Consider the following 16,249-nt stretch of genomic DNA (forward strand, 5'->3'; position numbering starts at 1 on the left):
GTTGGATTGCCGCCTGGGGATGACACATGTCTGCCTTCTCAAGCCACGAGAAGTTGAAACAGCACAAGTGCACACAAGTGCCATAGCTGACGTGGATGAATGATAAAGACCCGAAGCCGGCCCGAAACATGAAACGAAAATTGACAGGGTATTGAGGTCCGAGCATGTGAGGTATCCCTGCGTCTCGGCACTTCTGGAACGCACCAAGACACACATCGCGTATGCTTTACAGTTCTGGCCTTAGCAATGCCAAGGCGGACGCACAACGCATCGTCTCCAATGATTTGTGATGGTCGTTATGCTGGAATTGGGCCTTCTGCCCTTTACTGTACCCAGAATCGGTTTTGACTCGCACATCATCGCAGCTGCCGGAGATCCACCTATGATCCTTGTCAGCGATCAATCCATCGGTCAATCATTTGAGCCCTCCTTGCCTGACAGCGGGCAGCATTGATGCTCGGTATGACTGTCCAGCGTCTTGACTTCTGCTGGACTGCATGAATCTTTCGTTTAGCTGGGACAGAGAGCAGGAGTAAGCAGCAGGGCTATGGGTGTGATGTCATTGGGACCAAGACGAGTGATTGGCAGAACTGTTATTTCTCCTTCCTTTCATCATGTCAATCAGTGTGTCCTACAACAGAGCTCACTGTAGCCTGTACCGAATCCATGGGGGATGATCAATTTGTTCCACCGTACTTCTTCACCTCATTCTGCGTGAAGGTCTCGGCAATAGCACAATGCCTTGGGAAACGATCGAGCTCAATGACGGAACTAAGATTCCTGGCATAGCTTTCGGAACAGCTGGGCGAGCTGGACACATCGTTGAATCCGTCTCTCTAGCCCTTGGGGCTGGGTTCACAAGCATTGATACTGCACAGAGTAAGTCTGCTCGATTTATTGCTAGTTCCAAGTCCTGAGTTTATTGAGCAACGCTTGCAGACTATGGATCGGAAGGCGCAGTTGGTAAAGCTATCAAGGAGTCTGGTCTTCTCCGCGACCACTTGTATGTAGAGACCAAACGGTCGGGTCTGAAGTCAGAAAATGCGTCGATCACAGATAGTCTGAAGCAGCTGGGCGTCGACTATGTTGACCTATATCTCATCCATAATCCACGATGGATACCTGAAGGCGTCGATGGCATTCCGACCGTATGGGCACGGTTAGAACACTTCAGGAAGATGGGTCGTACCAGAAGCATTGGAGTATCGAAGTGAGTTGTCGATCCATTGTTCCCATGCGAATTCATTTGATTAAACCAAAGCAACCGATAGGAAGGATCTGACCGGAAGCTCAGTTTCGACATTGAACACCTGGAAAAACTCCTCCAACACTCTTCAGTTAGACCGGCGGTCAATCAGATCGAATTCCACTCCTGCATTTTAGCTAAGCAAGAAAAGCTGGTCCAGTACTGCCGAGATCGCGATATAGTCGTTCAAGGTTATTCGCCTCGCCTCCCACTTTGGTGGTACGGCACCGAGTCAGCTATAGTACAAGTCGTCAAGCTCATTGCGAGTGAAAGAGAGGTCCCGGAAGAGCGGGTCCTGGTTGTGTGGAGTAGGGCTAAAGGGTATGTCAGCCCTTTATTACGATTGACCCATCAACATGCTATCAACTGACATCTCAAGTATGGAATTCAGAGTCATTCCTATCACTACGTCTACCAGCAGGACTGACATCGCGAGTTTTGTCGCTGCCGGTGATCTTGAGCTCTCGAGGGAGGAGATACAGGCTATAGACGACGCAGGTTATAGGGCCCAAGACACGAGCGCAGCGCCGAATTTAGAAGAGAGTTCCTGAGACGTCTTGAATGGGTCACTGTCTCCGTGGTTCGGACTCATAGGCAGTTCCTCCAATCATGTGAGCCCTGAACTCTGGCGTCTGAGACGGAAATTGTCACAGGAGAGACGTTTGATGGAGGTCCGACAATGCAATGCAATTCATGGTTGTGATGTGTATGTAATCTTACAATGGTATCCATTCATCCTTCCACCCGCTTCAGACCTTCCGTGATTATGCAGGTCGAGCTTCTTTCGCCTCATCGTCTTTCTCCAGCTGCGCGACCCACTCTTCTATTGCTTGTCCATCGAATCCATCTACACTCCTGCCAGGCTGGTTGACGCTTGAGACTAATGACGGCATGGAGAGGAACAAGGATTCGCGCATTTTGGAGCTGAACTCGGTCATCTATACCAAGTTTACGAACAATCAGCGCAGATCATCCGTGAAGCATGACGCATGACTGCGAGTAGACTCTATGAACGCTCAATGAGCATCAGCAACTCACATCTTTTACGCCCATCAACTTGGCCACGATGAATGCGCCTAATCCTGCGCTACCAAAGACCAAGGCGGTCGCTATTCCTAATGCTTGGAATCCTAATAAGCCCGAGACAGGCTCATGACTCCCTTCCTCTCCTTCTTCAGGTGTCAAGGATGCACCATAGAGGGCCTTCTCCTCGGCATTGTTGAATGATCTTGATCCCAGCAGTATCGGGTCTTGAGCTTCAGGGTGCGGTGACAATGTGTTCAGCGCAGAAGATGAAAGAGAAGTTGTTGACAGAGTTGCGGGACAGTGTGATGCTGACGAGGAGGAGGAGCTGGGCACTGGATTCGAGGACGAGCTAGTCCCTGACGCAGCAGGAAGTGCGGCTCGTGGTATCTTCAGACGAGCGTCGAGCAACGCCTGACTTCGATGCGATAGGAATTGCGTTCTATTCGTCAACTTGGCAGCTTGACGCACATAGGGTATGATCAGGACCGTCAAGCCTGTCGTTATCGCGAACTATACTTCAAGTTGTAATCAGCAAGTATGTTTTGGCAGTTTGGGCATAGTCGTCTCGTTCGACGTAGTGATAAGGCTGAGAAGCTGAACCGGTCGTGAAGATGGGGAACTCACAGCAGCTCCAGCGACATACACAGCTACTTTCGGTATTTTCTTCCTCTTGCCATCGGGAGTTCGGAGGTCTGCTGGGAGCGAGTTGGGAGACCCGAGCAGAAGAGATGCCATCTGAACGTGTACACAATCTGAGGTTCCAAGATCGAGAGACCAAGGTATGCAAAGGATTTCTTAAACCTGTTACTAGCGAGAGGATGATTTTTGCGGGGCCAAAATAATTGTTGTTGTCGAATTTTGATATTTTCAAAATTTGCTAAAATATCATCATGCATCTCTCTTTCTGCTTCATCTCATACGTCGACAGGTAACATAGTATCAGCCATGTCAGCAACCAACACGCTGAAGATGAAGAGGAAAGCTTCATCGGCCAAAACAGGCCCGAGGAAGGTATGATTGCGTTAATCCCCGAGTGTCTGGTCAGAAGCTGATTTCATGAGTCATCCTCTTTCTCAGAAAATCCCCCTTCAACAGCCCTCTCCCTCTCCCTCTGACCTCGATCTGGAGTTTGATGACCTCGACGATGGGTCTAATGGTGGTGCAGATGAGGATGCAGGTATATATGATGACCCGATGATCGACCGTCAGGACTCCGACGACGATGACTCGGACGAAGATGAAGCTGAGGATGAGGATGAGGACGATGTACCTACCGCCGGACCTTCACGCTCGCAGAGCAACAAACACCTGTACAAGGCTCCTACTTTAGAAGAGATGGAGGCTATAAGGGGTGCAGAAGCATCAGGAGGTACAACTTTCTCCCTACAACTTTCAGCTTTACTTCAATCGACGCTTCTTCCGACCAACCCCGCACCAACGCTGAAGACCCTCTTATCCACCATACATTCGCATATCTTGTCCTTATCTGCTTTACCGCCTGTATCACCTCTTAAGGCCGTAAAGAGGATAGGCAACTCGACGAAGATTCCTTTTGTAGGAGGGGAAGCATGGGATCCTACCAAAAATGAGGTTCAGTGGAAATTGGGATGGGACAAACCTCATGAGATTATTGTAGGTGGAAGTTGGAGTGTAGTTGGCGGGTACAAGAAGGGGAAGAACGAGGCTGGGAATATCGACCTAGTAGTGGTCATGCCTTCTGTGAGCTCTCTCGCGTTGTGCTTACTATGTTCACACTACTGACCGCTACTGCCATCACGCCGCAGGCCATGTTCAGCGCAAAGGATAGGATGGACTACAGATACTTCCACAAGAGGTCCCACTATTTGGCTGTTATCTATTCTGAGCTGTTCAAAATGGCTAAGAAAGACGGGTCTTTGAGTGGAGTGCAAATATCGTGGGATCAAGCCATGGGAGATGCGAGAAGACCGATCATAAAGATTACTGTCGGAAAAGGTAAGTTGCCCTGCGTTTTCGCATATGTGAACCATACTGATCTGGAGTCTTTCTGCAGATCAAGGTCTCAAGCAGAAACAGACGATCCGGATCCACGCCTCGATACTGCCCGATGTCTTCCCCCTGTCCACGCTGTCTCCCACAAAATCTCTGCTACGATCTGATAGACCAACACCATTGTACACGAGCTCAATCATCAATGATACTCTCCACAAACCACATCTACTCCACCTGCATCGGCTATCACAAGTCATCTCATCTGAACGTACCGTAGACTCTTTCCTTGCGACATGGCGAATATGGGCCAAGAGACGAGGCATAAGGCGTGAACGAGGTGGATCTGGCTGGTTCGCAAGCATGCTTCTTGGCTGGGTGGTCGATGGTGGTGAGACGGGGGGAGCGGGCGGAGTGAGAGAAAAGGTCAAGAAAGTGAGAGGAGTAGGTAAAGGGTTAGGTCATTGGGGTGCTCTCAGAGCTGCTTGGGAATTCTTAGGTACGTGCTTCGAGTCCTACTAAACTGCATCACTATCGAGTATTGGGTGCCAACTAAACAGTGTATACATACTTCTAGCTCAAACTGATTTCCGTCAAACTCCTGTTTTCATCAACTCCATCAGCGAAGAACCGGTACCACATTCCGACCTCCTGGCGTCCTTTGAAGATGTATTTGTGGACCCCACGGGTAAAGTCAACATCTTTGCAGGTTGGGAGCAAGGTGATATCCAAGCTTTGCGTTACCATGCCAGAGAGACTTTAGCGATGCTTGAAGATGAGAGTGGGGATTTGTTTGCGGAGACTTTCTTGAGAGATCGCAAGCTGGGTGTGGAGGTTTACGATGAATACATAAAGTAAGTCGATGCCTATCGACCAGAGCAGTGATCGTCCGTTTATAGTCATTCCCTATCAGAGTCGATATCTCGTCGGCTAAGCTGGAAGAGAACCCTGAATATGCGTCAGAAACCGATCTTGCCGTGCACTCTTTCGCCGATATACTTCGAAGGGGATTATCCGATCGAGCGTCTCTAGTACAAGTGTTCCCTTCTTCAACCATCCCGAAAACCCTCGATATCGGTATCGTGTACAACCCAGATCATGCTACCCGAGTGATCGATATTGGTCCATCTTCAGATACCGCCCAGTCCGCTGCGGCCGAAGCGTTCCGACAATTATGGGGCGATAAAGCTGAATTGCGGCGATTCAGGGATGGCAGCATATCGGAATCTGTAGTCTGGGATATATCGCGACCTGAAGAAGCGATCTTGATCCCTGGCAAAATCGTCAAATACCTTTTGACCAAGCACTTCGATATACCCGAAGAAAATATCCAATGCGTCTCTTCCGATATCGAATGGTCAAGAATCATTCAGATACCTGAAAGCGTTAGAAAGGCGATTTGTATACCCGGAAGTGAGAAACAAGGTTTCCGACCGGTCTTGCAAGGATATGAAGAGCTGTATAAGGTACTCAAGGACATCGATAGCGAATTACCATTGGCCATCCTGAACGTCTTTGAATCCTCGGAATCGTTGAGATACTCCTCGACATTCGTTCCACACCCAATCGACCTGAACCGGCTGAACTCCTCTGCGACAACCTCGATCAATCACATACCGCCAATCGAAGTCGTCGTTCAATTTGAATCTTCGCCCAAATGGCCAGACGATCTAGCTGCTATCCAAAAGGTCAAATTGGCGCTCTTCGATAAATTAGCAAAGATTTTAACGGAAAGAATACCTAAGTCAAGATCCAGTATTCTATTCGATGCTGATTATATCCATAATTCTGCTGTGGGCGAAATATCAGATCACGCATCGCTGGAGATCCTTCTACCTCAAGGAGTATCTTTCCGTCTGAAGATCTACTATGAGAAGGAGAGAACACTGCTAGAGAGGATTCTGTATGAAGATGAACCTGTTTTTGCTACTTCTTTACCACGACCTTCGAAGAAATTGGCGCATCAAGCATTAGAAAAGCATTTATCGTTGTTCCACCACAAGACGAACCACCATCAATCCATCAAACCGCTACATCATAAATACCCTTCTTACTCGACTGCCACACGTTTACTCAAGAGATGGTTCTCATCTCACATGCTCTCCACTCATATCCCAGTCGAGATCATCGAATTGATTATGGCCAAAGTTTACCTCGATTCGGAATCTCTGCAAAATCCCGCTTCGGCTACCGCTGGTTTCGTAAGAGCCATTATTCTGCTCTCAGAGTGGGATTGGAAGGCTACGCCATTGTTCGTTCCGATTTATTCTGTCAAGAGTTCTTCAGCGGATGAGAAAAGAATCAAATTCCCTTCAGACCAAAAACAAGATCCTCTGAAGGCCTTCGAGAGTCTCAGAAGCAAGGAGAAAGCCTCGGATAGCTCGTCATCGAATCAACATGGCTGGGTGGTATTCACGGAGGAGGATCAGAGTGGGCTCAGATGGACAAAGAGCATCACTCGGGTCATCGCTGGTCGTGTCGGTGTATTAGCTAAGGCTACTTTAGCGGCTGTCAAGGGTGGAATTGAGATTGGTGACCTTGAAGTGAGAGTAAGTCTGCGCCTCAATCACACGAGTCCTTTGGCATGCTTCGTGACTGACGAATCTTCCTGATAGGCCCTCTTCATAACACCGCTTGAACACTATGATGTACGCCTTCACATCGCCCCTTCAGCTACCTCGAAATATCACCAGAACATCCAGGCCAACCCGGAAGAATGGGAAGCCAAATTGAAATTCCGGAACTTGCAATCAACCTCCTCTGACGAGACACGGATAGGGTTCAACCCCATCGAAAGCTTTGTCGAAGACTTGAGGAGGATATATGGCGATTCGATATTATGGTTCTATGACAATAATGGCGGTGTGGTCGTGGGAGGTATCTGGAATCCTGCTAAAGACAGTGCAAGGAGTTTGAAAGCCTTCCTGGGATACAGCTCGGTACCTGTTAAATCTGAGGTGAGTATCAAATTGTCATCGGACATGCTCAATGGCAAATCGCTGATGATCAATTTGGCAGTCTACTCTCATCACCATCAACAAAGACGCCATTCTAGCTGAGATCTCTAGGTTGGGTAAAGGGATAATCGAGAGGGTGGAAAGGATACGGTGATCTGGTGATATTTGTCATATCGAACTCCAAATCGACGAGGAACATGTCTTGTATGCCGACACATGCAGCCGCCTTGCATGATTATAATTAGGACGGCTCTCGTTGCTATTTGACCCTCAAATTCGTATGATGCACATGTCAGGACTGCAGGATTCTGCAGGGCGAACAGTGAGATGGTGAGGTTGTCATAATTTTCATACAATTACATGATGGTTTTTTCTCCTATACAAAGTCTAATTCTCTTATGCGAACTGAAATGCAAAATCGAACAAGTCAGCTTTATCATTTGAACAGGTGAGTCGATAAGATGACGGAGGTCCAGGTAAAAATTGATGGGAAGTTCCCCCACTAAAACCCCCTATGTCCGGCTGAAGAGCTTGAATCATCCACCCATTCTCGACAGCCATATCGAGCGAAGCCGTACCACTTCTAATCTTGCTTCCAGCACATCCTCCGCTCAATTCGGTCTAGTTCGGACAAGATGGAGGAAGGATTAGATAAGGTTACTCACCGTGGACAAGTAACTCTCGGCTACGATTCGCGCCCTCGCGTTCAAGGACAACTTCATCTCTGAGATCTCCTTATCTACGTCTTCCATAAACTGAATGATGAAATCTACTAATTTGTGCTTGAGCATCGACTCTGAGTGGAAGTTGGTGATCAAGAAGGAAATGTCGTAGCCCTGATACAAAGCCGAATGAACCCATCAGTCAGTGATGGACGAGTGAAGAAGTATAGTTATATTCATAGGCAAGAGCACGTCCAATGAGCACGAGACATTCAACACCTAACACTCACAGGTATAGGTTTCCTCCTGAGAATAACGAATCCTTCCGCTCTCATCATCATGAACCTGGTGAATTTATGACACAATATCTTCTCGATCTCGTCTGCCTGCTTTATCGAGATGGATAATCGTATAGCGTTGACCGAAGGTTCAATCAACACCCTCTCGCTCTCATTTCTAGATACGATCAACGGTTTCAAGAGAGCTTCAGGAGATGTCTGGACTTCGACTTCTGGCTTATTGTGTCGCTCTACCACTTGTGAGGAGAAGTTCTCGAGGGTCAAGGCTGCTGTGAGAGTCGCTCGAACGGCATTGAGATAGGGTCGAAGAGTGTTGGACTATGAGAACAGGATGAAGGGTCAGCTGTAGAAGCGCGATTTTTAGATGACCAAGAGGTCTCAAGCTCGTGGAAGTCAGTCACCATATCGAAGAGGGGCGAGGAAGCGGGACGTGAGGAGAAGGGGTCGCGCTGTTCTTGCCTTTATGGTCTTTGTGAAGCTCACTGGTGGAAATGCAATGTCAACATATCAATAATATCTTGTGGACCGTGGACAAGCAGCACAGGACGTCATCAACGCTGCATTAGTCAAAGTGCCACATCAAGCAATATCGCCGAAACCCCGCAACACGTGGACCCCATGAGCTTGTCTTGCCACCCGCCCACGTGCGAAAAGTTCAAAAAAGTTAGAAAATTAGGTTGAACGTTGAAAATATTATCATTATACTCTACAATCTCTTGTTTATCCTTCTCTACTCCTACTTGCTCCTACTCAAAACAACTCTTGGCTCTAAGTCTTGCTCTTGAAACCGTACCAAACGCTCAAAATGGCCGTCAAAATGAACCTATGGGTGAGCTACAGCTTTTCTCATTCTCAAACAACGAATCAGTAGCTGACACGCTCTCCTGCTTCCATAGTCCCTCACCCTCATCCCGGGTGAGAGATACCCTCTCTTCGTCCGAAGAGACTTCCAAATCACCAATGTAGCTCTCGGAGAAGAACTCAAATCTGCCGACGGTCGATCAGTCATCAAAGTCACTCACAACCCTATCCCTGCGAATGCATTGGAGTCTGACTCCGAGTATGACTCTGAATTTGATTCCGAATTCGACGACGAGGAAATCGACGATGAGGAGGATGACGAAGAGGAGGACGAGGACGAGGAAGATGAGGAGCCAGCTGCCGAGTCAAAGGCCTCTAAGAAACTTGAGGAGATCAAGAACATCGTAGAAGATGCCGACATGGATGGGGATGATGATGACGAGGAGGATGATGAAGATTTTAGCGATGATGAGAGTGATATTGAGATTGAGGAGACCAACGTCATTGCCTCCCTTACCGCCGGACGAGTGAGTGTTCATTATTCCGCACTTGTACCCTTCGTTGTGCTTACTCTCACATTGCGTTATAGACTGAACAAGCCACTGTCAACCTCACTTTCGTTGAAGGTGATGTCGTGATCTTCGAGACTACCGGTGAAAAGTGAGTTGCTCATCAGCTATGATCGCGAGACAAGCTCAGATGGCTTATATTACGTTCCGTCACAGCGCCGTCCACCTCTTGGGTAACTACATCGACCAATTCCCAGATGTCCCTTCAGACAGTGAATCCGACTACGATTCTGAATTCTCCGGATCAGATGACTACTCGGATCTCTACGGCTCAGACGATGATGACATCGAACTCGACACCGAAGAGGAAGAGGCCGTTGCGTGAGTGGAATCATCCGTCTCGCTTGACCTGCGTAGCTGATGAAAACGTATGGGTCATTCAGCAAAATCACCGAAATCCCAACTGAAAAGCCAGCTAAGAAGGCTGCCGCTGCCGAGGAGAAACCCAAAAAGGCCGCTCTTGCCGCTTCTGATGCCAAACCTGCCCAAAAGCGAAAAGCCGATGATATCGACTCTCCCGCCAAGACTGCTCCTGCCGCCGCTGCCGCTGCCGACACCGAAGGTCTGAGCAAAAACCAAAAGAAAAAGATGGCCAAGAAGGCTAAACTCGAGGCCGAAACCCCTGCCCCTGCTGTCAAGAAGGAGGAGAAGAAAGTGCCTTCCAAGGTGAGAAAATAGATGTTATTCCTTTACATATCCATAGAACGTAGAACACCCATTCCCGGATCCCATATATACCTTTCTGTTGCATTCATTGTCATCATGCATTACTTCTTGCCTTCTCTTATTGTTGCTTGGAACGCATTTACTGATGAATTCACCTATAGCGAACTCTCGATTCCGGTCTTATAATCGAGGATGTCAAGGTGGGAGAGGGACAGGTAGCTAAGACTGGCAAGCGATTGGGTATGAGGTGAGTGATTCTGGCTACATCGCTTCTCTTCGGAACCACAAGCTTATGCCAACTTGGTTAACAGATACGTTGGTAAACTCACCACCGGAAAACAATTTGATGCCAACACCTCTGGCAAGCCATTCAGCTTCGTACTTGGTAAGGGTGAAGTCATCAAAGGATGGGATCAAGGTTTAGCTGGTATGGCCGTAGGTGGAGAAAGGCGATTGACTGTAAGTGACCCCAATACTCATTTTTCGAGTCATAGGTATACGCAGAATATCTGCTGATCATTTCTCGCTCGTTAGATCCCGGCAAACCTCGCTTATGGAAGCCAAAAGATCCCTGGTATCCCTAAGAAGTCAGTGATCCGCCCGCTCTTCCACCTCACCATTCTGCGATGAGCTGATGATTCCCTCCTTCTCTGAAACAGCTCTACCCTCAAATTCGACGTCAAGCTCGTCTCCATCAACTAAAAAGCGCACTAAGTCGCACGCATGAGTCATCCACCAAAATCAAAGATCCCTCTTTCATATCTTGTTGGCTAATCGCTACATGAGAAACGTGAATGCATCAAAATATGATAGATGACACGAAATTCACGTTGTGCGCCCGGCCTCTTCATTTCGGCGGTACTCGTACTGCAGGACTCTGCATATTCTTCACTCAAGAACAACTACAATAATATTGCGATGCCGACTCTAGCATAAAATACTCAACCTTATACAAAAATGGATCATTGCTCTACCGATAAGCACCGAGAACAATACAAATGGGGGGTTATTTACGAAAACGCTAACATCCAGCATACCAGAAAATATTCGATCCACATCCCCTATTTCGCGCCTTCGTGAGATCTAAGCCGAAGTCGATTTACTCGGTGAGTCGATAGCGGCTAGACCTCTCGAATGACAGCGCTAATCTCTACGTCCTTGACATCGCGGTCGTGCTCGTGCTTGAATTCGTCATCTTGCGATGGAGTGGGTTCTCCAGTAACGTTCTTGCAGAATCGTTCGTCATCCTATCCGTTCAAGCGTAAGTCAGATATTGTCTCCGGTTTTGAACAAGCTCTCTGAAGTCAAAGATTATGGAAGGGAAGGAGTACTCACAAGGTAGTTCAACCCTTCTTTGACATGTGGAATAGGCGAGATGGTACAAATGACCAAGTAAACGACGAACCCGATGCTGAGGCCAACCAAGAAACTTATATTGAACAACTTGACCCATGCGGAAGTACTTGTAGGATCGATGAGGATCATGATGAATCCGGGACAGAATGGCCAAGAGCCCATGACGAATGCTACGATCGCTCGCCAATGGAAACCGTTCTTGTACCAGTATATCGATGAGGGCGAACCGTTATATAGATCTTCAATCTTGGCTCGGCATCGTCGTAGAACGATGTAGTCGGCGAGCATAATCCTACCAAAATACACGGATGGTCAGGGATGAGTTCTTCCTGCAGAAGGAGTCATTGGGGCTCCCTTAGCTTAACTCACCCTGTCATGGGCGCGATGAACACGCCTAAACCACTGATTACCGATAAGAAGGTAGCGGCTGAAGCTAAGATTTGCCAAGGGTTAGAAGCGATACCGATCTGTCAAGAGTGTCAATATCATCATGTCAGCATACGCATATACGCATATGGGATGCAGATCTGCAATGGGTTCATGAGAAATGCGACGTACAGCTGCAAGGAGATATGCACCTCTTCGAATGTTGAGATACTTGGGCCACAAACCGGCCATATCCATTCCGGTTGATACCGAGTTAAGCAAGACGTTGATCGATAGTTGCGCACAGGTACAACCGAGACCAGCGAAGAAGACAGCGGCCCTCACACCTGAGCTCGAATCGTAGTAATCCTGGATAGCACTCAACAGGGAGATGGGTGACCAGATGATCTCGCCTAGGATCGATGACGAAGCTGAGGTAACCACGACGCCGACCAAAGCACAAAGCGTGATCATCATAGGAGCAGCGAACATCTGCGATGCGAGAGGATAATATCTTCTTTCGGAATATCGAACCCAATCACTCTGACCGATCGTACCGGAGCCCCAAGAACCGAGGATAGAGGTTATACCCAGCATCATAGAGTACGGAGTGGAAGAAGCTGTGTTGACTGTTTTGAAGAGCGGTCCGCCACCTCCAGCATGTGGAACAGCCCAGGCGAGTAAACCGATTAGAGTAGCACCGAATGCAGCGGAAGAAGCAACGAAGGGTCTCTGTAATTTCTCGGGAGGAACCAGCACCAGCGGGATGTAGGCCAAATACCATAATACCACACCGGTAAAGTCTTGATGGGTGATGTTGGACGAGGCGGAAAACTTGTTAGGTTGATGTTTCCAGCTTGGAGACATGGCACCGAGCATCTGCACGACACAGAGATTTCAGTCAGCTGATTCTTACTGATGATAGCGATTTTGTGGAGGATAGCGTCGACGCACCAGATTGACAGCTTGACCTCCCCAGTAACTCTGAATACCAAACCACCATACCGAGGTGAATACCCGTAGACATACGGGCTAGATATAGCCATATGCAATTCAGCCCATGCATACACGAGATGTTTGAATGGATAAATCACTCACGAAATAACTACCTTTCATACCCCATGACATTCGACTGACGACTGTGAAGCCGATATGGTGGATCTCACCGGGGAAACCGGAAATGACCGACAGGAGACCGGTGATGATTGCGCCGATTACGACACAAGCCATCGATTGCTGAGCGGTGAGCCCATAAGCCAAAAGGGAAGAACCGGTCGAGTATGCACTGATACATGCTCCCGATACGAACCTGTCGAATGGATGAAATCAGCTGCCAGCCATATCAGACACTAGGGGAAGTGCAGGAGGAAGCGGAAGAGGAAGACCTACCAATAGATGCAGAAACTCCAGATTTTGTAAGTTCGTCTATCAGGTGGGATAGGGATCAAATCTCGATTTGTCCATCGATCGTTGGTATAGCCCCCATCTTCATCTACAGGACATTCTAATCGTCTAGCTAACTTGCGGAACTTTGGCGAGGTCATCTTCGTTACCTAGCTCTGATGATTTTCTGGTGTTGATTGGGATGATGAAGATGGATTTCACTTCGAGTCAGAAGATGAGCTAACATAATAACCCTTATAAGGATTGGCTCGATCCCTCAAAAGTGGGCAAAGCTTATCAGCGCTTCACCGAATGTAAGACCATGTCCAATATCGAGTGGAGACTGGAGATGGAGAAGTCGTTGGAGTCGTACTCCAACGCTAGATGACATGTGTTCTCTTACCCCCTTCCCACCTTTCGGGATGTAGAGTAATAGGCATTACAGCCGGGGTGCAGCGCGCGCAGAAAAGGATTGATAAGGCCGAACCAGTCAAAACGCTCAAAATGGAACATCGCCCACCTCATTAAGGGTCAGCTGATAAGTGACTCGCCGCTAAATGGGTAACTGACGTTAAGTGGGTAATTGAGGTGGGCATAGGTGGAGGATGATAGTTATATGTAACTTATTTGTCCGGAAACAGATTGTGCAGTGAAAGCACGATAGCTTGTTCAGCTTTGTAGCCCTGCTCAGCGTCTATCGCAAGATTCATCTCAGCCAGAGTATCACTTCCCAGCAACGACAGCATCTCAGTTTGCAAAGCCTCACAATGCCAAGTGCAGACTCAGCTATTCCATTCATCGACTTCAGCGATTTCGGCGATGGCACCGGACCAGTGAGTGATCGCAGCCAGGTCCCATAGACCAGCACTTGCTGGACGGTGAATGCTGATGGAGTGATGCACAGCAAGCGAAGAGGATCGCCGACCAGCTATACACGGCTTGTCGAGATGTCGGCTTCCTCTATATTGTCGGTCACAGCATCGCGCAAGAGCAGATCGACGAAGTCTTTGGGATGAGCAAGAAGTTCTTCGATCTGCCCTATGAAACCAAGATGACTGCTCCTCATCCCAAAGAGGCATGGCACCATAGGTGAGCTCACCATCGGGCTCGGCGAATGGATATACTGCGGGCTAAGGATCGGACTTCACAGGGGCTACTCGGGTATAGGAGTCGAACAAGTCTCGCAGATGGTCTTCGATGATGATAAGATTGAAGAGATGAGAGGGAAAGGAGCGGACTTCAAGGAGAGCTACGACATGGGTGAGACCGCTTGAAACTGAGGACGATGCGCAGCCGGACTGACCTAATCTGATGTGCATCTTTCTTAGGATCGGAAACTTCGAAGAAATGCCCGAATGTATGGCTAGAAGACAAGTATCTGCCCGGTCTAAGGGAAACATGCCTGAACTTCCAGGATGAATGCAAGAAGCTGGAGAATACCGTCTTAAAAGCTTTGGCGTTGGGCATGCCTGGTGTCCCGGAGAACTTCTTTGAGGAATATCATTCTGGATATGACAATCAATTGAGGTTCTTACATTGTGAGTATGCTTTCGTGCGTTACATCTGCTGTCACCCGCTCGGTCCCGGCAGGCTGATTGACAACCGCATAGATCCTTCCGCACCACGAAAGGTATTTGACTCTGGCGAGAAAGGCAGGATCGCAGCTCATACTGTTAGTATCTGATCTGCCGAAATGAAAATCCCGCCAGCGGGTAAGCTGAACGACAGGCTCTGGTCAGGATTTCGGCACCTGTACTTTCCTCTTCCAAGATGATTGTGGTGGACTGGAAGTCGAAAGCCCTGTGAGTGCGTCCTCTAAACGACGAGAGTGGAATATCTTACTGATCGAGAATGCACGATGTTAGCACAATCCTGGTACATTCTTGCCTGCACCGCCAGTGAAAGGAGCCATAGTATTCAACATTGGCGATTTCCTGATGAGATGGTCGAATGATGATCTAAAGTCAACCCTCCATCGAGTTCGAGCACCTCCTGCTCGACCAGACGATGGTGAAATGACAAGAGAGAGGTACTCCATCCCATATGTACGTTGCGTCCTCGACGACACTTTACCAGATTTTCCATGATGCTGACTGACCTTTGGATCACTCTGCTGCAGTTCTGCTCCGCTGATCCCGAGCGAGTCATCGATGCTCTACCTGGAACCTATTCCGAGACTCGACCGAAGAAGTACGCTCCGATCACTTCGAGGGAGTATATTACGATGCGAATGAACGCGACTTACGCAAAATACTGAATTGTATGCAAGGAGGTTTCCAATCTGAAAAACGATGGATGTCAGTCATGTATAATCATGTATGTACTGCTTTTGATGTATGTCTGACTTTTTATACGTTATCTGCGCGTTGCCGCTTCAAGGAGCTCTTGAGGGCCAAGCAAGCAAGACTCGATCGATGGAGGAGGACATCCGTGGTTTAGAGATCTGAAAGCACATCCCGATAAGACTGAATGATTATGAACAGATTGATCATAAGCTATGTCATTCGGCCTGACTTGTTGTCCTACCAGACAACAGGCATAAAACGTTGCTCCCGCCTCCCGCCACTTGAGGCCGGCTGTCATTCTGACTGTTTGGTTCTGGTCTGCGTGAATAAACTGGTGACTGGCCACCTTATCAGTTCCATAAACCCATCGGTAGAGCCGAAATCCGGGCCATTCGCCCACCTGCTTGTCCTGAACAAACTATGTACGCACGTTTGTCGATGCGGTTTACTGTATCTTCAGGAGATGTATGCCAGTCCGCATCGCGCCGAAGTCAAAGAACGGGCAGTGGGCTGATCGCCTCGGAGATAGAAGTGGTTTGATGTTATCGTCGAAGCTCAGGTAACGACAGCGTTCGTATCTCATGGTTGTCAACATACCTTGCATGCATCAGCGACGTGATAATTCAGTAAAGCTGCTCGCGGAGTGAATGCTTGGAAGACTCGTA

The 16,249-nt window shown here is 48.3% G+C and overlaps 7 protein-coding genes across 7 annotated transcripts; 4 read left to right on the forward strand and 3 right to left on the reverse strand.

Annotated features, from left to right (window-relative positions):
- Positions 1-737: 737 nt before the first annotated feature.
- Positions 738-1,797, forward strand: I303_106958 (uncharacterized protein; the record flags this gene model as incomplete). Its single annotated transcript, XM_018409641.1, has 4 exons — positions 738-879; positions 940-1,210; positions 1,295-1,567; positions 1,638-1,797. 4 exons carry the CDS (start codon positions 738-740, stop codon positions 1,795-1,797), a joined length of 846 nt encoding a protein of 281 aa, XP_018260644.1.
- Positions 1,798-2,010: 213 nt separating this feature from the next.
- On the reverse strand, positions 2,011-3,007 carry I303_106959 (uncharacterized protein; the record flags this gene model as incomplete). Its single annotated transcript, XM_018409642.1, has 3 exons — positions 2,011-2,184; positions 2,285-2,782; positions 2,897-3,007. 3 exons carry the CDS (start codon positions 3,005-3,007, stop codon positions 2,011-2,013), a joined length of 783 nt encoding a protein of 260 aa, XP_018260645.1.
- Positions 3,008-3,217: 210 nt separating this feature from the next.
- On the forward strand, positions 3,218-7,351 carry I303_106960 (uncharacterized protein; the record flags this gene model as incomplete). The annotated part of the gene is made up of 8 exons (XM_018409643.1): positions 3,218-3,283; positions 3,350-3,991; positions 4,057-4,246; positions 4,305-4,739; positions 4,818-5,094; positions 5,154-6,789; positions 6,856-7,197; positions 7,259-7,351. 8 exons carry the CDS (start codon positions 3,218-3,220, stop codon positions 7,349-7,351), a joined length of 3,681 nt encoding a protein of 1,226 aa, XP_018260646.1.
- A 242-nt stretch (positions 7,352-7,593) lies between these two features.
- On the reverse strand, positions 7,594-8,562 carry I303_106961 (uncharacterized protein; the record flags this gene model as incomplete). The annotated part of the gene is made up of 4 exons (XM_018409644.1): positions 7,594-7,818; positions 7,863-8,033; positions 8,150-8,476; positions 8,560-8,562. 4 exons carry the CDS (start codon positions 8,560-8,562, stop codon positions 7,594-7,596), a joined length of 726 nt encoding a protein of 241 aa, XP_018260647.1.
- Positions 8,563-8,963: 401 nt separating this feature from the next.
- I303_106962 (uncharacterized protein) lies at positions 8,964-10,896 on the forward strand (the record flags this gene model as incomplete). The annotated part of the gene is made up of 9 exons (XM_018409645.1): positions 8,964-8,987; positions 9,055-9,486; positions 9,549-9,619; positions 9,685-9,849; positions 9,912-10,194; positions 10,356-10,441; positions 10,506-10,653; positions 10,729-10,781; positions 10,854-10,896. 9 exons carry the CDS (start codon positions 8,964-8,966, stop codon positions 10,894-10,896), a joined length of 1,305 nt encoding a protein of 434 aa, XP_018260648.1.
- A 419-nt stretch (positions 10,897-11,315) lies between these two features.
- Positions 11,316-13,460, reverse strand: I303_106963 (uncharacterized protein; the record flags this gene model as incomplete). Its single annotated transcript, XM_018409646.1, has 7 exons — positions 11,316-11,441; positions 11,530-11,842; positions 11,920-12,017; positions 12,109-12,795; positions 12,871-12,948; positions 13,015-13,225; positions 13,306-13,460. 7 exons carry the CDS (start codon positions 13,458-13,460, stop codon positions 11,316-11,318), a joined length of 1,668 nt encoding a protein of 555 aa, XP_018260649.1.
- A 606-nt stretch (positions 13,461-14,066) lies between these two features.
- On the forward strand, positions 14,067-15,556 carry I303_106964 (uncharacterized protein; the record flags this gene model as incomplete). Its single annotated transcript, XM_018409647.1, has 8 exons — positions 14,067-14,132; positions 14,204-14,388; positions 14,450-14,559; positions 14,628-14,837; positions 14,910-14,971; positions 15,039-15,101; positions 15,165-15,344; positions 15,419-15,556. The coding sequence occupies 8 exons, from the start codon at positions 14,067-14,069 to the stop codon at positions 15,554-15,556; spliced, it is 1,014 nt and encodes a 337-aa protein (XP_018260650.1).
- Positions 15,557-16,249: the final 693 nt, after the last annotated feature.

Source organism: Kwoniella dejecticola, chromosome 9 (assembly GCF_000512565.2).
Source record: "Kwoniella dejecticola CBS 10117 chromosome 9, complete sequence".
In the NCBI taxonomy this organism is placed as follows: domain Eukaryota; kingdom Fungi; phylum Basidiomycota; class Tremellomycetes; order Tremellales; family Cryptococcaceae; genus Kwoniella; species Kwoniella dejecticola.